General features: G+C 33.5%; 1 protein-coding gene across 3 annotated transcripts in view; it reads right to left on the bottom strand.

The window, feature by feature from the left end:
* Positions 1-618: 618 nt before the first annotated feature.
* Positions 619-22,226, bottom strand: part of LOC133199475 (protein FAM13B-like) — a 33,306-nt gene continuing 11,698 nt past the window's right edge. Inside the window, exons 3-29 of one of the 3 annotated variants that reach the window (XM_061335284.1) lie at positions 16,871-16,968; positions 15,335-15,530; positions 14,641-14,850; positions 12,562-12,745; positions 11,992-12,115; positions 11,683-11,772; positions 11,319-11,473; positions 10,991-11,044; positions 10,686-10,778; positions 10,312-10,459; positions 10,124-10,176; positions 9,903-9,984; positions 8,809-9,136; positions 8,549-8,675; positions 7,363-7,422; positions 6,125-6,187; positions 3,619-3,680; positions 3,355-3,413; positions 3,169-3,250; positions 2,903-3,078; positions 2,395-2,478; positions 2,132-2,215; positions 1,967-2,044; positions 1,521-1,774; positions 1,214-1,315; positions 1,052-1,106; positions 619-903 (exon numbers count right to left, since the gene is read on the bottom strand). In XM_061335284.1, coding sequence (XP_061191268.1) covers positions 835-903; positions 1,052-1,106; positions 1,214-1,315; positions 1,521-1,774; positions 1,967-2,044; positions 2,132-2,215; positions 2,395-2,478; positions 2,903-3,078; positions 3,169-3,250; positions 3,355-3,413; positions 3,619-3,680; positions 6,125-6,187; positions 7,363-7,422; positions 8,549-8,675; positions 8,809-9,136; positions 9,903-9,984; positions 10,124-10,176; positions 10,312-10,459; positions 10,686-10,778; positions 10,991-11,044; positions 11,319-11,473; positions 11,683-11,772; positions 11,992-12,115; positions 12,562-12,745; positions 14,641-14,850; positions 15,335-15,530; positions 16,871-16,933 — 3,135 coding nt within the window. In that variant the 5' untranslated portion in view covers positions 16,934-16,968 and the 3' untranslated portion in view covers positions 619-834. The remainder of the gene's footprint in view (positions 904-1,051; positions 1,107-1,213; positions 1,316-1,520; positions 1,775-1,966; positions 2,045-2,131; positions 2,216-2,394; positions 2,479-2,902; positions 3,079-3,168; positions 3,251-3,354; positions 3,414-3,618; positions 3,681-6,124; positions 6,188-7,362; positions 7,423-8,548; positions 8,676-8,808; positions 9,137-9,902; positions 9,985-10,123; positions 10,177-10,311; positions 10,460-10,685; positions 10,779-10,990; positions 11,045-11,318; positions 11,474-11,682; positions 11,773-11,991; positions 12,116-12,561; positions 12,746-14,640; positions 14,851-15,334; positions 15,531-16,870; positions 16,969-22,226) is intronic. The other 2 variants (XM_061335285.1, XM_061335286.1) reach the window with 2 other exon arrangements.

The raw sequence follows: 22,226 nt of genomic DNA, 5'->3' as shown, positions 1-22,226 counted from the left end.
ATTATTGTCTTGAAGTATTAGTTAATTTCCTTGAAGTAATAGGTAATACTGGCTTATCAACCTATTATGTATTTATCAACCTATTATGTATATGTTCAAAATATCATTAACTTCAACTCTGCAAAGCCAGACATCTAATTACTCAATTTGCTACAGATTTGCGAGTATAGATAACTACATGTAACTGGGACACCAGAGACATCATCATGAATGACTATAAGGATTAAATAAAGTTTCAATGTCATTTTCTTTTTTTTTCTCACCTGTCCTGAAAACTAGTATACATCTTGCATGAACCTGATTTTATACAAAAATACTTTTATACTACCCTTGTATGACAAGCATAATAGAAAAAAATACATAGACTAGAAGGTTATATAAATGAAAATAAATTATAGATTTGTTACATGTACTGAATGAAACTCTGAAACTACATGTATGTTTATGAAGACATTATCAAGTTTTAAAAAAGATATCTATTAAAATGGTGAATATTACTTTGGACGGTACTGCATATAAACCTTGTAGCAATATTGAAAAAAGTACTGTTATTATTGGTATACCCAGCTGTATAAACAGTTCCAAAAAGGACTGAACATTAAAACTATGCAAACTAGATAACATAACCAAAGCAACAATACAGCAACTCAAAGCTACGGCACTCTTTCTGTCAGATATCTTCACAGACCCTAACGCATGATTTCTTGGTCATTGCAGTGTTTGACTAGATACAGTTTTCTGAGATGAACTTGACATCTTTCCCTGACAATGTTTCTATGAACACTGGGATCATCCACTGACACAAAATACACAAGCCACTCATTGATAAAGCAGTCAGACTTCATCGGTGTTTTGTAGCTTTGATAACAATGCCTCCAGCAGTTTTAATTTGGCTTTCACTTGCTGAAATACAAAAGGTTACATTTCTATTAGTATGAACAAATGTTTTTAAGAGGTTAACTACATGTAAATTATGTTCAAATGGAACTGAATAACACAACAAAAGGGGGGTTTAGTGAATCTGTTCTGTTTATAACCCGATAATCAGTACCTTGTAGCTTGTGTACTCTGTCTGCAATGGTTCTCTATCATCTCGCTGTACCTTCCTGTAAAGGTTAAAGGTCAGAATAATGAGAATACATGTAAACTAAAAGGGAACAAATGAAATGTTTGTGTGCATATATTTTAGTAATTTTGGTAAAAACATACATACCTTCCATTTTTTTGAAAGAAATCTTCTTCAAAGTTCCTTAAGGTCCTGCGTATTCTTTTCTTCTCTCCCTTAGACTTCATCAACTCATCCTGAAGCTCTGGTCTGAAGAAAGTTTTAAGCATAACTAAAATCTGAAGTTAATATATTCTCAAGACGAAACATATTATCTATAATTCTTTCGGATATCCATAGAAGGCTTGTCATGATCACTTCTAATCTACACTACAAATATACATGCACTTCCAAAAGGGAAATTTCACGCACCTGAAATTTTATCAGAATTGAAGGCCAGATAAGCCAGACTTACATTGACATTTCATGAAGATTTGTCTCCTGGTTCTGATTGCCCTCCTCCTCTTCTTCTGGCAGGCTCAGTTTCCTCTTCACTTTAGGAGAATGTTCCTTCCTGGTAGCCTCCTTTGATATTGGCCGCATCGAATCAGGGAGGACAGAAAAGTCTCTAGTGACAGCAAAGTCCATAGTCCCCATTGTCCCCAAACCAGAACCAAGGCCATCCTCAAGGTCATCATAATGAGCCGTGGGAATCCGCACTGAGGGTCTCTGTAATTATACCCATTGTAATATTAAATTTGGAGCACATGTTCTTTATTGTTCATTAATAAGTTGTACCTTCATACAGGAACATAAAGTTGTTATGTTAAATCATTTGTGCATGGTGATTATACATCAATGCATAATTTAAATAACTGTACATCTGTTAATTTAAAGACTGTTCTCTGTGTTTTGACTTACATATGGGTTTTGGAAGCCTCCCTCTAATTCTATTGGTCCGTCCTCTGGCACTGTTTGTAACTCATTCTTCTCTCTTGGCTAAGTAACAAACATATAATATAGCAATTCTTATTTCATTACAACAAACAGGAAAATAGTTTTTGTGAATTACTCTGATATACTTACGGAATTAGGTTTAGACAAGAGTCTTTTAATTTTCCTGTATCGGTCATACAAAGGTCTCATCAAATCCTTCTCCTCCCTTGTTTTCTATGACAGATTTAATAATAATACTGTAGCATAAACATAATAATATGGCATACATTTTTTAGAGTACTAAAAATCAATTAATTTGAAATATCTGAAATAGTAAATACTCCTTAATTTGACTTGTTGATGATTTTTTCGATTTTAACTTGATATTAATTTTTAAGATTCCTATAACTTACTGGTCTTCCATGAAGATTTTCAAAATGAAGCAAGGATTTCTGAACTGCTAACTTTTCATCTAAAATCTGGTCTGTGGTCATCATCTGGCAAAGCAAATCAAGTCCCATTTTATGATTTGTTTTATCAATCTTTCAGAAAACTTTAAGGTGCACAAATCATTCAAGCCTGTAAATGCTTAAAATTTTGCACAGGGAAATAAAATCTACTAGCCTAAAATTTAAAATGGAAAACAAAGGTATCATTTAAGAGTTAAATGGGGATGCTTTCAGCAGTTATTGATCTTCAAAATGACACACTGCAGTAAAAGTGACAGTTTCTATAATTTGTGTTTTTTTCATTTATCCAAAGAAAAATGATTCAGAAAACATTGATAAACCTATCAAACCTTTTAACTGAATTATTTTTACAAACCAAGTACAAATTTACAGGCCTTTGTCCCCAGTTTTATTCTTATCCATCACCCTTATTATCAGATACAAAAGGGATTTCAAATTTCCTATTCATTACATCAACATCCTCAGGGCGTCTAGCATCCCGTCGTTTATCGTCCAGTTTCAGCAGGATGACATTCAGTGTTTGTTCCATTGTAGGCGGGAGTTCAGGTGGCTCTAGTCGCTCTCCACTGGAGGATGCTCCACTGCCGTGGCGACTGCGGTTTCCCATCTCAGCCTCCTCCTTTAATCCTAAGCAAAAAGATTAAATATGGTACAAAATATTACAAACATTTCTATACTATGTCAATTAATCTAAAAACATTAAGTAAGAAGACCTACTCTTTATCTCTCTCTTTGCTTTTGAGATGTCATTCATCCATTTCTTGATGGTGGGCTTGCTGGCTTTGTCCGCTAGTGAGGGCTTAAAAATATTACAAAGTAGTTTTGTAAACATATCTCAGACCAAATATTTAGATTATGAAAGACAATGTCTCAACTTCACAGACACATTAACTATTTGTTTACCTTGTAACCATTTTCCTTTTCAAAGTTGTCCTCAAAGTGCTTCAGTTTTTTCTTCAGAGCTATTGGAAATGACAATGATTCTAATTTACTTTCAATTATTTTTTTTTTAGTGTCAGTTAAATAATTACTGAAATAATTCTCCATCTATGATAAAATATTATGTGCATATTCTTTAATTTTTCAGAATTTACCTTCTTGTACAGGCTAGTAATTTTTTGTGTGGTACACAAACCCTGTAATCTTTTTTGGGGATTCTGAACTTACCGTGTAGTTTCTTGCTTTGTTGCTTTATCCTGGCTGTGATGTCAGTTTCCATGTTTGCTGAGCTGCAAAAAATTGAATAAAGCTGGCTAGATAAATGTTTCTATCTTGCACCAAATCCAAAAAATTGAATAAAGCTGGCTAGATAAATGTTTCTATCTTGCACCAAATCCAACAAGAGGCCCATGGGCCACATCGCTCACCTGAGCACATTGGCTAGGCAAAAGCACAAATCAGTTCAGTATTGAAAAGATTACCCGGGGGGGTTTGGGGGGGGGGTTACTTGAGAAGATTTTTAAAAAATTTTCCCATATATTCCTTTATTCCTTTGTAAAAATTTGATCCCCCATTGTGGTTCCTCCCTATCCCAGGGGTCATCATTTGAACTTGAATCTACATGATCTACACTACCTGAGGATGCTTCCATATCAATATGACTAAACATAGCTTTCCTGTTCTTGATAAGAAATATTTTTTCTATTTGTTCTTATGTAAAACTTTCGATCCCCCAATGGGCCCCACCCAACCCCTGGGGGTCATCATTTGAACAAAATTTTATCTACACTACCTGAGGATGCTTCCATATCAAAATGACTAATCATGGTTTGCAGTTCTTCATCAGAAGATATTTTGCTATATATTTCTATTTAAGACTTTGTGGCCCCATCCTACCCACGGGGGTCATGATTTGAACAAAATAGAATCTACACTACCTGAGGATGCTTCCACATAAATATGATCAATCAGGGCTTTGCTGTTCCTGAGAAGAAGATTTTTAAAATTTTTCCTATACATTTCTATGTAAAACTTTGATCCTCCATTGTGGCCCCATCCTACCCCCGGGGGTCATGATCTGAATAAATTTGAATCTACCCTACCTGAGGATGCTTCCATAAAAATATGAACAATCTGGGCTTTGCTGTTCCTGAGAAGAAGATTTTTCCTATATATTTCTATGTAAAACTTTGATTCTCCATTGTGGCCCCGCCCTACCCCCGGGGGTCATGGTTTGAACAAACTTGAATCTACACTACCTGAGGATGCTTCCATATAAATATGACTCATCATGGCTTTGCTGTGCTTGAGAAGAAGATTTTTAAAGATTTTTCCTATATATTTCTATGTAAAACTTTGATCCTCCATTGTGGCCCCATCCTACCCACGGGGGTCATGATTTTAACAAACTTGAATCTACACTACCTGAGGATGCTTCCATATAAATATGACTCATCATGACTTTGCTGTTCTTGAGAATGAGATTTTTAAAGATTTTTCTTATATATTTCTATGTAAAACTTTGATCCTCCATTGTGGCCACGCCCTACCCCCAGGGGTCATGGTTTGAACAAAATAAAATCTACACTACCTGAGGATGCTTCCATATAAATATGACTCATCGTGGCTTTGCTGTTCTTGAGAAGAAGATTTTTAAAGATTTTTCCTATACATTTCTATGTAAAACTTTGATCCTCCATTGTGGCCACGCCCTACCCCCAGGGGTCATGGTTTGAACAAAATAAAATCTACACTACCTGAGGATGCTTCCATATAAATATGACTCATCGTGGCTTTGCTGTTCTTGAGAAGAAGATTTTTAAAGATTTTTCCTATACATTTCTATGTAAAACTTTGATCCTCCATTGTGGCCCCGCCCTACCCCCGGGGGTCATGGTTTGAACAAACTTGAATCTACGCTACCCGAGGATGCTTCCATATAAATATGACTCATCATGACTTTGCTGTTCTTGAGAATGAGATTTTTAAAGATTTTTCTTATATATTTCTATGTAAAACTTTGATCCTCCATTGTGGCCCCGCCCTACCCCCGGGGGTCATGGTTTGAACAAACTTGAATCTACACTACCCGAGGATGCTTCCATATAAACATGACTCATCATGGCTTTGCTGTTCTTGAGAAGAAGATTTTTAAAGGTTTTTCCTATATATTTCTATGTAAAACTTTGATCCTCAATTGTGGCCCCGCCCTACCCCCGGGGGTCATGATTTGAACAAAATTGAATGTACACTACCTGAAGATGCTTCCACATGAGTTTCATCTTTCCTGGCCCTATGGTTCTTGAGAAGAAGATTTTTAAATGATGCATTTATTTTTTCACTAATTCTTAATTATCTCCCCTTGAAAGAGGGCGTGGCCCTTCATTTGAACAAACTTGAATCCCCTTCACCCAAGGATACTTTGTGGCAAGTTTGGTTGAAATTGGCCCAGTGGTTCTGGAGAAGAAGAAGAAAATGTGAAAAGTTTACAACGACGACGACGCCAATGACAACGACGACGACAGACAATGGACAAATTTTGGTCAGAAAAGCTCACTTGAGCCTTTGGCTCAGGTGAGCTAATAAAAATTAGATCTTTAATCATCTTCCCATTTTGTTACATCACGATATAAAAAACATGGGGAGCAGATCAAAGAACTAATTTTAATGAGATTGACATATACTGTAAACCCTGATTCAGATCTTAACTTCATCATGTTACGGCAGAGCCTACCTGTGTTTATAATGATCTTGATTGACAGGTGGAGACGGGGCTACATCAGTATTCATTGGCACACTGCAAAATAAAAAAAATTTTAATTTCAAATTTACAGAAAAGATACAAAATGCTCAGTAAATTTAGTCACAGATGTTTGATAGGAGAAATTAATTATGATTTTGTAGCATCCATGTGCTGAGACTCAAAAGGTTTTCTACTTCAAAATGGGGGAACAAATAATATTTGTACTTTTCACACAAACTGGTCCTTCCAACAGCTCTTATCACAAAGAAATGACATATTCAATACATGAAATACAAAATCTAGCCAGAAATATATACTTCTATATAAAGTATCAAAAAAGGATGGCATAAGAAATAAGAGGAAACAGTAAGAGAGTTTTCTGATAAGTTGAAAAAGAAACCACATAATGTTACTCAAATGGAAACTACAGCATCAAATTAATGGAAAGAGCTAGCAGTTAACTTATCAATGTCGAGAAATTCAAACCAAGAGTGCATGAATGTTAACTGGTGAAAAAGTTTGGGTGAGATACATGAACACGGTAACTTAAGAATTACTCTGTTAGCTAATTTGCAAAGTTAGAAATACAGAGAAAAAAATTCAACCAAAAATTATTATTAAAAACCCTTTGTACTAGGAATACAATGCAAGCTAGTACATGTATATGCAAAGTTTCATTAAAAAGTACATATGTATGTCTATGATTGCATTCAGATTTATGACACTATATACAGTGTATGTAATTTTGTGCATAAAAATTTCCTTTCTTTTCAATATGATACTATTTCATTACAAAATTAGAATAAATTATTTTCTCCTTTGAAAGATAATCAGTTGAACAAATGAGGTATTTTCAGTTTGAACGAATGAGGTATTTAACATATTATTTGGCATCATGACTGTGTCCATTTTTTTTTCATTTTAATAGTGTATCATCCTTTCTCAGTTTTCCCTTGATGGTTTAATATTAGAAACAACACATTATTTAACTCCAAATAATTTCCTATTATTTAAAACATCTATTCAAAATATGACTTGTAATTAGATTCCAAGTTAAACAGTAAGCTCAAGAATATACCTTGTATTCCAGTACACTGAGTTCTTTCAAGTAGGACAATTACTAGTAATAATAAATTCATTAAGGTTAAATAATTGTGCTATTTTTCCTTTCCCTATGTTAAGCAAGAAATCTAGAAAATTAAGAGTGAGAGTCTAGAGTGCCGTATCACCTGGCCGGGGGGCTGCTCTGATAGGCACTGGGAGATGGGGGAGCTTCTAGATCATCTTGACTAGAAAAGGAAATAAAGGTCACTAATATAAAACTCACAATCACTGTTAATCTATTGTTCCAAGATAAATGTACCGGTAGCCCAGGAACAGTGTATCTATCACATAGAAATTAGCACAGCTACGAACATTTAATGATAGGGTTTTTATACACATTACATAAAAAATGTAAAACATTAAATATATATACATGTATTGTCCTATATGTCATCCAGTTGTTATTTTTCAGGAAAATGGTTTTAGTTTCTTTTTTTCCAAATAATATAATAATAATTTTTTTTGTCTTTTTAAAATTACCTACAGTAAGCATATATATTGATAACACTCTGATATCACCAATTCTTAAGGATATCCCATCCTCAGCCAGGAAGGATAACTCTTAAACTTATCATTTTATTTAAAAAGTCTCAAAATGAAGCTTGAAATTGAGATCTTTTCATGCAACAATTGTCATTTTATGCATCTCAATAGGATTCTAGGTTCTTTGAAGTCTTAGAAACGGTCTTGTAAAAAGTTGACATTTGTACCCCATAAAAGACAAAAATAAATTCATTTTTTATACAAATTGAATTTCCCTTAATCTATCATTAGATACCAATGCTTATTTGCATGATATGAAATTACACATGATTTGTGATGTCTAGCAATGATAGCGGAAGCTTTTTACCCTATAACAATTGAAGTAAATAGAAGAACTAAAATAGTACATAAGCATAAAAAAGACGCAATTTTCTCCAAATGCCTGGATACCTATATTTTTTTTATCCTAAAATATATTTGTTGATCAATTTTCAATTAGAACATACATAGCTGAAGTTTTTATTCGCATTTCCTGAAAATATATGTGAGATCTGATAATATTCCCTATATAATACAATTAACTATAATGATGAACTTTAAAGAAATACCATGGGTAAATTCATGTTACTCTATGAAATCAGAGACATTTTGTGAGCATTTTCAATTACCTAAAAGCTCATTTTCAGAACCTGAGGATCAAACTACCTTAATTTGAAAGGCAACTGCTTCTACATAAACTTGCACTAAACCTATCATAACTTGCAGAAAACCTCGTTTTGTTTATTTTGCTAGCATCACATGCTCTCCTTTCAGTGTTAATTCCCTTACTTGGATTTCCTTTTGATGAGTTTGTTACTCCGAGGAGAGATGACAACGTCCGAGGTACCTCCCCCGTTGATGTGGGACTTGGCTAACTGGTACGAGACAGATTGTCCCTTGTCAGCTGGGATTGGATCTGAAAGTAAACATCACATAAAAGTTACAATTACTTTTGCTTTCCTTGTGATTCAGTCAAATTCCTTGTAGCTTGATTGGAATTTCTTGGTAGTAGGCAATCATTATGATAGAGTTTTATCAGAAGTACAGACCCGAGCTTTCAACATGTTCATGAAGCGTTGACAGATCTAATGGTGGAATAAATGGCTTCCTGGCATTGTTGGGTGAGGCATCAGGTGAACTTTTGTTCTCTGTGTGATTTGTGAGTTCTAGGAAGGCCACACGGGGTTTGGGTACCGGCTCCTTCTGACTTGGTTTGCTTTCAGGAAGTGAAGAAGTCTCCAATTCTGCAGAGGCATTATCATTTCTGGACTGGTGGTTTCCATCCTTGATGTCATCTTTCTCTTCTAAAGAGTTTCCACGAGACAGTCTACTTGGAGAACGGCGATTTCTAGGACCAGCAGGCTTCTTGAACTGGAGCTATGATAGAGAGCAAATTCTGTATTATTGCCAAAAAAGTAATAATATCCAGTGGCATATTAATTGCTCGCTTATGAAGAAATGATGTGAACACTAAACTTCAAAGTTTAAAGAAACACAAATATTTTTACAATTTAAGGCAATACTTTTCTGGCTATATCCTACCACATTTCAAACATTTTTGAAACAGTTACTAAAACAAATTTTGTCTCACCTAACAAGCAGTCTCCATGAGCAAATTATTATCTTGAATTTATGATATCAAAATTTTGAGAAATGGAGTATCTTGGTATGCTAAAAGTTAGTAATGTAGTTCCAATGGGATTCATCCTATGTGATACTGTGTAAAAAAAAAAATCATCTTGCTGATGTTTCTTGAGACTAAATAATCAACCTATTCTTCCTATACATGTGATCAGCACTAAAAACAAGTCTAAGGGAAGACCAAATCATGTTGTGAGCCAGTTTCTCATCATTTTTATCCCTTGTGCAGGGTTGCTCTAAGTTGAAACTCTGCTTAATAATTTTTCCTTTAAATTCTGTCTAAAAGTACACATTTCTTAAACAGGCATAACAGACAAACCTGACCATGACACTTTGGATTAATACAAAAGATTGAGATTTTTTTTAATTACAATCACAAATCTCCCTATAGGCTCAAGCCTTTTTTTCTGTCCAAGTGATTCATTAATTTTTTTAAAAAAATGATTGAAATCTTTAGTAAAACTTTCTCCATAAGCATACTGTGAAGAAATGTTGAGCTTACCGATGATAATGTTCCAGAATCTCTCTTCACACTCTCAAAATCATCCTCTCTGTGTACACCACTGATGTCATTTTCTTTTGTACTAAAAACAAATTACATGTACCAATTAACACTTGTTCAATTACTGTATAAAAGCTTTCAAAAAAATTCATATACATGTACATGTACCTAAACTTACAGAATAATTTAAATCTTCATTTGAGATGTATAATTCTACATACCTGATTATATCTGCTTCAAGTTTGTATCCATTCATCTTCACATTCTGTTGTCCCTATGAAATAGAAATACATAAAATATTAACTGTTCACCAGACGAAATACTTAAAACATTAACTGTTCATCAGACAAAATAAATAGCTGATACATAAAAGAAATAAAATATCAATAGCCTATCTACATGTACTAACCTTTGACAGGGAGTTGTCCATGGATTCGTGTCCAGTAGGAGACTGCCTGACAGACTTGGAGGATTTCTGTGTTTCAGCGAGGTCTGTCCCACACTCAAACTGCTTAATACGGTCTTTCACTGGTATTGTGTTCTCCAAATTTTCTTTGCTACAAATAAGTCATTAATTTTTTTTTTTGTGAAAGCGAATGCTATCAAAATCACTCTATTTACACAAGCCTGCAGTTCCATTTCAATTTAAAATGTGATTATAGTGCTTATTTTGAAATTATCTCTTTTTTGTAATTTTGATAAAGGTTTAATTCAGATTTAATAAACCTCTACTTTAACTTTTAACCTCTATTGATTTCTAGAGATTCTGAGTTTTGTCCTTACCTCTCTTCCTCCTCCACAAAGGTTTCACACATACTAATGTCATCCCCAAACAGGTGCTCTTTTATAGACTTGGCTATAACATTCTCTACCACTCTGTAAAAAGATACCATACATCTTTATCTTCCTATGTTTATGACATTTTAATACAATCTTCAAAAGAATTCTAGGAAAAAAGTAAAGTTGGACTGGTTAAATTAAATAGAAGAGTTTAAATAGATTCTGTTTTTAAGTTTCTTTATCATGTGCAAAACCAATCATGTCAGGGTTTGGCAGCTCCTGTATACAGTGGGGGTATTTTGACTTACTCTGACGTTCTTGCTGATGGTAATGGAGATTCTATGATGCTGTATCCACCGTCACTGAAAGAAAAACAAACCACCTGCTTACTGCACTGAAATTTCCAATACATTGTAAAACATAAACCAGGTGTACACAGAAAAGCTCGACATAACAAGAAACAAAGCAAAGTCAATTGTTCTCTATACAGAATGTAATAGGTTTCATCTGTAATTGCATAAACAATTTAAGAAACACTTAATATATTAATTATTGTTCTACTAATGCAATTACTTAACCAGATGTCAAAAAATTAAACAAAGGAAAGAAAACTAATTCTTTGTTGTTTAGTTTTACCTGTCAAGCATAAATGGTGAGGCCCTGCCTGCAATTTCATCATCACTACAACGTGGACTGTGACTCCGCCCCTGGGTGTTACTAGATGATTCCTCGCTGTGGTCAAATTCCTCCATCTCTTGGTAGGGGGAACTGTCATAGGGGTCCATTCTTCCCTACAGACATACCAACAAGGTAATATTAGAAATTGATGGATATAAAGTACAGTGTATCTAAAAATATTAACAAAGCTCATGACCAAAGAGAGAGTATCCAGTTTTATTCTGCATGGTGCATCACATACACTGCTGATGATTCGGTGTCATTTATTGTGACCTTGACACCTCTGACACAATGACCTTGACTGACTTTGGGTCAGACTTACTGTGTTCCTTGGTTTAGGGACTGGTTTGTACTCCTCTACATGGAGCTTGGGAGGGGGAGGTCTAGGAGGGCCTTTCTGTTTTTGTTTAATCTAAAACAAAAATATTTAAATCACTTATTCATCTATATCATAAAAATTATATCTTATATTAATAATTAAGAATATATATATATATATATATATATATATATATATATATATATATATATATATATATATATATATATATATATATATATATATACACACACACACACACACAAGACACATATATCGTTAAATATTATTCAAACACATTTCCCCACTTACCCATTCATTATATGGAGAGATTTCATTTTCCTCTCTGAACAGAGAATCATACAGTGTGATGAATTTATACACAATCTGATTTATCTTCCCTTGGTCTTTCAATCCTACGATTCCCTGACCACATCTGATGTAATAAGTAAGACCATTATCACAGACATTAATACAAAGACAAACACTAATTACTGTGATTACCAGTAAGACAGCCAACAGAATATTACAAAAAGTAGACAATAATTAAAACAGGTAACATGTAATTATAACAGGTATCGCATTAAGAATTACCAGTAGGACACCTCACAGTAAAAATACACAATAATTAGAAAGTATCATGTAATTAACAGACATCACACTAAGAATTAGCATTAGGACACCTCACAGTAAAAATACACAATAATTAGAAAGTATCCTGTAATTAACAGACATCACAGTAAGAATTAGCATTAGGACACCTCACAGTAAAAATACACAATAATTAGAAAGTACCATGTAATTAACAAACATCATGCTAAGAATCGTACACTAGTTCTTCATAATTTGAAAATCATTTCTCTTTAAATAAAACAGAATTACCTGAACAGGTTTGGTCCAAACACAATAGCTAGAGACATTGGACTCATTTTGTTGGTGCGTTCAAACTGTGACACGACCACCAGGAAACGGATCAGGTACCGTAGTACATTATATCGTACCTCGTCTAGCTCCGAGAGTTCTGCCTTCAGGGCAGATATACAACCAGATGGGTCATTTTGATACTCTGTGAAAATAAAGAAATACATTCCTCATTTTATATTAACTGTTTTGTAACCTTATATAACTTGTATTATGTTGTATTTTCATAAATTTCTTATTTGTCTGCAATCCATGGATATCTAGACTCTAATTTCATATCATATAATCTGCGGATTGGTTTTCTTTTCCTTCCCAAAAGGTGATTCATATGTCTGAAACATTTAGCATTAATGATTATTTCAGAACACAAAAATTCTCTATCTTTATATGAAAACTCATTATACAATCCAGATGTTCCCAGGACACTTATAGATATATGAGGAAATTGGGCCCCAAAAAGACAGTTAAGATGTATAATTTGTAGTGTCGTCAAATCAGATGATTTTTAGAAACTGGTTAAAAGTTTACTTTTCCAATCAAGTAACCAGTTACTCGGACGGTTTTTCTTTAGACATCGAAACATTCTTGTTCGACATATATGTACTCAACTGCAATATATATTGTATGTAATTTCGTTACACATCATTTGTATATCGGTATATACAAAACACAAATGCACTGCATATGAACTTTACTTATAATTACAAATACATCATATCTTCTAAATAAATTTCTTCTCGAACACCCCATAATCGTTGGCTGGTTTGCGCTTTATATATCACTGGTTTCACAGTTAAACTTCAGTCTGACGTGGTTAAGCATTTTCCCACCCGTGTACATGTATGTTAATTCCACCTTTACAAAATTTACACTTCACGGATTTAAATTCAGCCATTTTTTTTTAAATATTTCCATGCTTGTGGCGGCATCTTCTTTAATTTAGTACTGCGGACGAGCACAGGTTTATAAAATTAATGTGAGGTTATTAAAATTAAATCAAGCCTTCTTGTATACACCTTGGCAATCAAAGCCATCAATTAGATAAACTGTGAAATACTAATCAAAACAAATCGATCGCATTTGTAAAACCCTAGATTGATACTTGTACTAACGTTAAATAACGGTAAAGGAAACGGGGACATTATAAACAATAATACATTATTCCTACTAATTTACTTTATAAAATTCAATATATCTAAGTAACTGAGTAGCAGTTTTACTAACCGATACTTGCATCATACGATGATTAACCAGTTACTCATTGACAACACCGATAATTTGAAATTAAAGTTATCCCCCCCCCAAAAAAAAAACAAACACAAACACCCATATACATACACTGAAAATGTTGGTGATGAAAGACATGGGTGAAAAAGATTCACAAACTATCATGTTTGAATTTAAATAATATTTCAATATATTCAGGGCATTACATTTAAGTACTTTAGACATACTCTTTTTTTTATGGGATTAATTTACACTATGTGCCAGCTGGTGCACGATCACAGATTTTCACAGGAAATTTGACAAAGCAACTTAAATTACATTTAAGATATCATATACAATAGTAATCCAAGAAATTCGTGTAATTTCCTACCCCAAGATTGAATAGAAATTGAGATTCTCTGGAATTATGACCTTGTGGAAACTTAATAGAGAATTGAAAAGGCTATACATTGTAGTACATTTTATCTCTGTCCAACTTGCAATGATCAATAAAAATACTAGATAATATGAATATTATAATGTACATCTGAACATGCAGTCTCTGAAACTGACTATATACTGGAAACGTGTCCAGTTCTCTTTTTTGGACACATTTAATGTGTCCAGTTCTCTTTTTTGGACATGTTTATGCATTAAGACAGCTGTCACAAACACACATTTTGACATAAAGCAAATTTATTCTCCACTAGACATTCAAAGAGAAAATAAATTTTACATTTTATATTAAAAAAGATATAAAGTGATTTTTTTTCACTAGTTCTATCTTTGTAAATTGTAATCTTATCCATAATGTCTTGTGCAATTTTTAAATACCTTCTTGAATGGCTATGAACCTCTGAGTCTTATTCTCTGGAATCAAAGAACCTGGAATTTCTCGTAAAAATAACTTGAGTAAGCTTGCCACTGCCATCAAATCTTCCTCTTCATAAAAGTCTGCATCCCCTCGCATGTCAAAACTCGTACGGTACTTCTCCACAATTCTGGTACTGCCATTAATTCGGAAAATTCCCTCCACTTCAAATCCTGCAGAGCATAGATGAATAAAAAATCGTATTGTCAGGAATTTTTTCATATATGTATATACATTACTGAAACATGTCACAATGGTCTCTTTTTCATGAAACACATTAAATGTATTTTTAAACTTAATTTTAAACTTTTCAACACATCAAATATCTTATTACAAATGTGAAATCCATGTTGTTTTTTTTTTTCAGTGTCAAAATTTCTTACAAACATTTACTGCACCATAGTAAGTGTAATAATTTTATTTTGCCTACAATTTTCAGCACAGTATACCCTAATGTAAACAAGATTGGGATAGTTCATGACTTTGTACTTAAATTTATGACCTTGTACTTTTCCTTCTGGCTGCCATAAACATAAACCTAGAGTTTCAGGACAATGTTATATATATACATTGTCGTCATATTGATCTACAGAGCATGCAGCACTCTAGATATCTGAGTCTGTTCTACATATTTGTTTAGTCTATGTTGTTACACACCTTTATCTCGAATGTGTTCACAGATTTTGCTGACTATGTACGGCACCGTCATTCCCGAGGAGGCCCTGCTCATTAGTTCCTCAAGCGGCACGCCAAACGTCTTGTTCATATTCCCTAGTCCTTTTTTTCTTGTGCCAGGACTTAATAATTTTTTCATCTTGTCCACAGACGACATGGTCAAATTTCCAGTCTTTGACTGAAAAAAAAGTCAAAGTAGCAAACTGTTAAAGCGGAGAATATTTCTGACAAGCTGTTTGATGACAAATCCAAAAATAAACGATAAACTCTGACCAAGTTATCTACCACTTTAAGTAGTGTTCCTAATTTTAGCCATGGTCTACTGATAACCAACATAGCATAAAACAATGTTTATGTGGATCATGACAATATACCTATGGAAATCAAACAATTATTTTTATTGTCATATCAGCATATAACTTTCAGAATTGTTATTGCTAATGAGCATTGCAGGTCTGTTACATAACTATTGACATTTTTGTCAATAACAATTTTTTAAATATCCCTAACATTGATAAAGTAATCAACTATGCTAATTCAGCATTTTCCCCTATCATCACTGCTGTTTTTCTTATATAAGTAGCTAATGATACTAAAGTACAACTCATACTGAAGACCATCACCTTCACTATAAAGTTCATTCACAGCAGGTTAGATTTTACTTCATCCTATAAAAACCAGTACTAAATCCACTGAGTCACAAAACTGAAGAATTTATAGAGTACTTGATGTTCTAAGAAGCATTTCAAATGAGCTAAACAAATTACAGGTATTTTGGTTTGTAGTTCTAACACTTCAAGCTTTTTACATCAACAAACTTTGAAGTGCAAAGAAATTCTAATTTTAAGTGAAAATATGCATAAGGGTTTTCACTTTTCTCTGACACTTGAAGAAAAAAAAATACTAATAAATAAAGGAGTGATCTGCCCACTCTACAGCTGACATGGTTTTCCTATCAGTCCTGCCATAACTACCACGTAAATATATTTTTGGAGAGGTCTACACGCTGTCAGTTTCTTATTGATTACAGAATGTGCATAACATTGAAATATTTAGAATGGTTATCATGACATTTATAGTATGCAGAAAGGGTCTTGCACTTTTAGAAATCAAAATTCTTGTGAATAATTTCTATAGTCTAAATAATTTCTACAGTAGAAAAGAGAAAGTTTGTAATTTCACCTATCAATTACCAAATGACAAATTAAAACAATTTCCTCAAGTGCTAGAATAAAATTGAAGTATTTAATCCTTTCTGATAGTAGGTTTTTGCAATTTTTAATGATTAGACCATAGCTATATCAGATAATTCACATATAATAATATAAACTTAATAAGCATTATGGTTTTTTTCCTCATTTAGTAATTGCTTTTCAAGGAAAAAACCTTGATTTGTACATACCGGTAAATTCATCTGAGTACAGACCTTATATATACATAATATTTTACCAACATAACGAATATAAATTTACATGAGAAGATACTTCTTTAATTTATATAAACAGATTTTCCACTTACTGCTGTGTGAATGCCTTGTGTGGAATACAAGTCACTAGATCCGTCCTTTACATTAACTCTCATTTCGTCCCCCCCTCAGTCTCTACTGGTACTGCATTCTACAAACAAAACAGTACAAATTAGCAGGTGCCCCTTCTACATGGAACCTTATTTCTGTCACAGTCAGCACTCACAGGATTTAGTAGGACCATCCATCAACCGCTCTCAGTAAGCCTGTACAAAATACTCTGTACATATTTTTGTTATGTCACGATATGAAAATGAATGACAAGACAAACCTGTGAAATTGTCTACTATTAGAGATGACCGATTTATTGGCATATATACACACTACACTCTCATTAACCTTTTTTTTTTTGAAACAGTACATTAATTTTTTAAAGATTTCCAATTCTTGAATAACTATTAAAAGTATTAAAACTACCTACCATGAAAAAATAAGGAGTAGGCAAATACTTTTCATTTTCTCTCTATTGTTTCTTTATTTTAACAATTTCTGATTTTCAACTTGTGTGATCTTAAATACTGGCCTAAAATCTATTATTTTTATAAATCTGCAGGCCTGTTTATCTCTGAGCTGCTATTCTGGTATTGAACCACCAGTTAGGAATCCCGATATCAGGCTTATAATATACACCCACTTTTCTGTTTGTGCAGATTTACATCCCCCTAGATAATTCTTGATGCCAAAATCAGTGACAATGCAGAGGTAAAGAAAAATAGAGAAAAGGAAGAAATGTTATCAGAACGGCTATCTCGTGCATCATCTTATTCCCTCACCGAATTCCTACAAAAACACAACTGCAGTTTCCTGCACTCTTTCTTTTGGAAGCTTTAAAGATAAGCTGTAAAAATAAACAAACATGACAGTAGGATGCAGATGACTCTTTAATCTTAAAAACAGACTTTATGAATGAAAAAGAATGTTTACCTGGTTTGTTAGATAAGACTGGAGATTTCCCAGACTTTTCCTACAGAATGGAGAGAAATGTTTCTCTAAAAAGAATTCCAAAACCACTACAGTTGGAAACGGGGTTTTCCACAGCACTATAATATTTGGATGTTTAACCCATTATCTGGCCAGAAGACCTGGTGTTTATTTACATCCCTCAAGGTCACCCACTCTGACTGAGCCGAAACACTTTAACATTCTATAATGTGACCCTCAGATCCAAACAGATTAGCTCAAAAACACATAAATGGAGTTAAAAGCTTCTGGCCTTAAAAACAGTTGGTACAACTCAGAATTTTATCTTTCTTATGATTTAAAAACTTCTTAAGAATGAAGTTATCAGTATATTTCACTGAGTGTGAATTAAATTGCCAAGTTTTAAATGCATGTTATGAAATCCAGATTACCTAAATATTATTTTGGACCTGCTTGAATAACTCTGTAGATCAAATAACAATAGAAGTTTATAATCTTAGAACCATGCCACTCTATTTCAGTTTGTGTTCTAAAGGCCCTTTGAATGAGAATGTGCCAACACACTGGCAGCATTTATCAGAAAATATGCTGAATGTTTTGAAGTCCTAAATCCTTCTAGTCACCAACTAAATGTCAGCACAACTCACAGACAAATAATCAATGATGTCAACTTACTTAAGTTATGATTTGCTTGAAATATGGAGATAATGAACAGTATTCAAGTTCTTAAGATCTTCTGCATCTGATGTTGGACAAATAGAAGAAGAAAAAAAAAAAATGCTGTCTTTCTCCAGATTTTCTTTATATTTGTTTGGTCTAATCAATCTCAAGATTATCTGTGTTTGGTCTAATCAAATCAATTATATGATTCGGAATATATAAGGAAGTCAAATTCAAAGCTTCATAGTGCTGTAGAGACATAATAACATTACTAAATACAGTCAAACTCGGTTATACAGAACTTATACAAATTGCTTATAAGAATCACTTATATTAAAATCTTAGTAAAAAGAAATTTTTTACAGATCCCAGAGACTTCTTTTCACTATGTTCCTTACATTGATATAAAGAATATCAGTTATAAGGAAGCAAAATTCAATATCTGTGTGACCTCATTATTACTGAGTTTTACTGTACAATGGATAATGCCTGATAATGGTCCTACGTGAAATTACTTATGAAGGTCCTAAAGACACAGAAGTGGTCCTATATACCAGGTAGTGTTCCTACATAACATTACAGGAGGTGATCCTATATAACATTATAGGTGGTAATCCTACATAACATTACAGGTGGTGATCATACATAACATTACAGGTGGTGATCATACATAGCATTACAGGTGATGATCCTATAAACATTACAGCTAGTGATCCTACATAACATTACAGGTGGTAATCCTACATAAAATTACAGGTGGTGATCCTACATAACATTACAGGTGGTAATCCCACATAACATTACAGGTGGTGATCCTACATAACATTACAGGTGGTAATCCTACATAACATTACAGCTGGTGATCCTACATAACATTACAGGTGGTAATCCTACAAACAGTACAGCTAGTAATCCTACAAATATTACAACTGGTGATCCTACATGTATTACTGCTGGTGATCCTACATAACATTATAGGAGGTGATCCTACATGACATTACAGGTGGTGATCCTACATGACATTACAGGAGGTGATCCTACATGACATTACAGGTGGTGATCCTACATAACATTACAGGAGGTGATCCTACATAACATTACAGGTGGTAATCCTACAAACAGAACAGCTAGTAATCCTACAAATATTACAGCTGGTGATCCTACATACATTACAGATGGTGATCCTATTTAGCATTACAGGTGGTGATCCTACATTACATTACAAGGTGTGAGCCTACATAACATAACAGATGATCCTTCATAACATTACAGGTAGTGATCCTACATACCATTACAGGTGACAATTCTACATTACATTACAAATGGTGATCCTATATTTACAGGAGTTGATCTTACATAATATTTAAAGCAGTGATCCTAGATATCATTACATGTGGTGATCCTACATAACATTACAGATGGTAATCCTACATAATATTACAATTGGTAATCCTGCATAACATTATAGGTGGTAATTCTACATAATATTTCAGGAGGTGATCCTACATAATATTTCAGTAGGTTTTCTCACATAACTATAATGGGGGTAATCCTACATTACTTTACTGGTTGTGTTCCTACATAAGGCCTAAAAAAAAATTATGTTTGTTTCCTGTAACATTCCCAAAAAATCAAGGGTCGGTAGGTCGGGATTTTTTTTTTTTTTTGCTTATGAAAGGGGTCAAACATCCCCGGACTGAATTAACCAGGTGTGATATTTACAGCGGACACCCAACATGGCCGTCTAGCGGCAGAAAATGAACTTCAAATAGTTGTGGGGGAAATGCTTGATGTTAAAAAATGATGTCTTTATATTTAAAGTTAATGTTGACTATTTTGACATATTTATACCTCAAATAAAGCTACAATTAACATTTTTGTATAAATTGAATCAGCTGACTGATCAGACACAAAAAATCCACCTGGGGGTAATTTGAATGGGTCGGTCAGGTTACAGGAAACAAACAATTTTTTTTAGACCTAACACTACAGGATGTGATCCTACATAATGTTGCATGCAGTGATCCTACATATAAACATTCCTGATGACAGTCCTACATAGCATTTCTGCTAGTGATCCTATTGAACATTACTGATGATGGTCCTACATAACTAAAAGTGGTCCTTAGTAAAATTACTATATGGTTTTCCTTCATAGAATTACTACTGAGGGCCCTACTAAACATTACTGCTGGGAAGTCCTACACACATGTGTAAGTCTGACAGACACTTGGTAATATTAATTAGTGTTAACATTCTGACAGACACTTGGTAATATTAATTAGTGTTAACATTCAAATCAAAGCATCATCTACAAAATGACCAAGGGAACTTGCTCAAGCCATCACCTTATGTCATTTTCTTGAAGATATTTGTGTTTTCCTCTAACAATCAGACTGCAATCAAATCAGTACAGGGGCCCTTCAAGAAGTGATGCACTGCAGAGCATACCATTGAATGACACATCAGTATATAATGCAGCATACAGAATGTACTGGTAGTGCTACAATAGATTCCTGGCTGACTGATGGACCATTTACCTAGAAGACTCTGTACTATAACTGACAGGACAACCTAGGCCTTATCTGATACTAATGACATTCTAACACACATTTTTCTGATACTAAAGACATTCTAACATAATCTTTCGATACTAAGGACATTCTACTACACAATTTTCTGATACTAAGGAGAGAAAACAACTTGAGTAGTTCCTTTCATTCAGAAAAGTGTCATACTGGTATAATCTTTATGTTAATTTCACAAAACCACATTTGAAAAATAATTAAATTGAAATGAGTAAATTTGCAGTAAATTTCCATAGGTTTAATATATAATGAGAAAAATGTAAGTTTTTATGTACATTTTTCTTTTGTACTCTACCTAAATTTAATTGTTTTGATATGGATCAAATTTTTATACTTCATATTATTGGACTATTAAAGTCTCCATGAATTACATATCTTTTATTCTTATCATAATATATTTTCCAGAAAAAGTCAATTAACCATTCCTGGTGATTCTACCCAATTCACTTACATTCAACAAAAGTACACCAGTGGTTGCTGAGTTATTAACAAATATATACTGCAAAATCTAAAATAAGCAAAAGTCTAAGTAATATAAGAGTACACTGTGAAAAATAATAATGTTTACATGAAGATCGTTATCAATATGCCATATTTTTAAGAAATTGCTTAAAATTTTTGCTTTAATGCAACTAAACTGGAAGAAGGACACCCAACACTACCCCAAAAAATAACAATAGATTAGAATTACATAATGAGATAATAATTATCACAAGAAGCTAACTTTTATATTTTATGTTTGAGGACATAAGGGTAAAGGGAACTTTTGGAAAACTTAAAAATACTCAGAAAATTTTTCATTTAGGTCAAAGGAAAAGAATTTCATTTAGTTTATGTGGATGAAGTGTGTGTCCAACTTGTCTAAAGACAGAAATCATACTCCAGATGACTTTACAATGAAATCTGCTTTAACCTTCACCTCTGACTTTAAAAATTGGCTCAAGGACACTGCACTCACTTTATCCAAGGGCACTCTTTAACGAAATTTTAGCCAGATTGGGCCAAGAGAAAAGAAATATGGTCTATATAGAGACTTATTTTGACATTGACATGGAAATTTAGACCAAGACCACTATGGAATATGAGCCAAACTGGTCCAAGGGTATAGTCCAGACAAGGATTTTACTTTGACTGTGACCTCTGACCTAAAAATATGTTCAAGTTCACTGCAAACCCCTTA

This window comes from Saccostrea echinata, unplaced genomic scaffold, assembly GCF_033153115.1.
Source record: "Saccostrea echinata isolate AGI-Se365-2 ecotype Australia unplaced genomic scaffold, CSIRO_AGI_Sech_v1 ptg000034l, whole genome shotgun sequence".
NCBI classification, from domain to species: Eukaryota; Metazoa; Mollusca; class Bivalvia; order Ostreida; family Ostreidae; genus Saccostrea; species Saccostrea echinata.
This window is presented reverse-complemented; position numbering and strand designations above follow the sequence as displayed.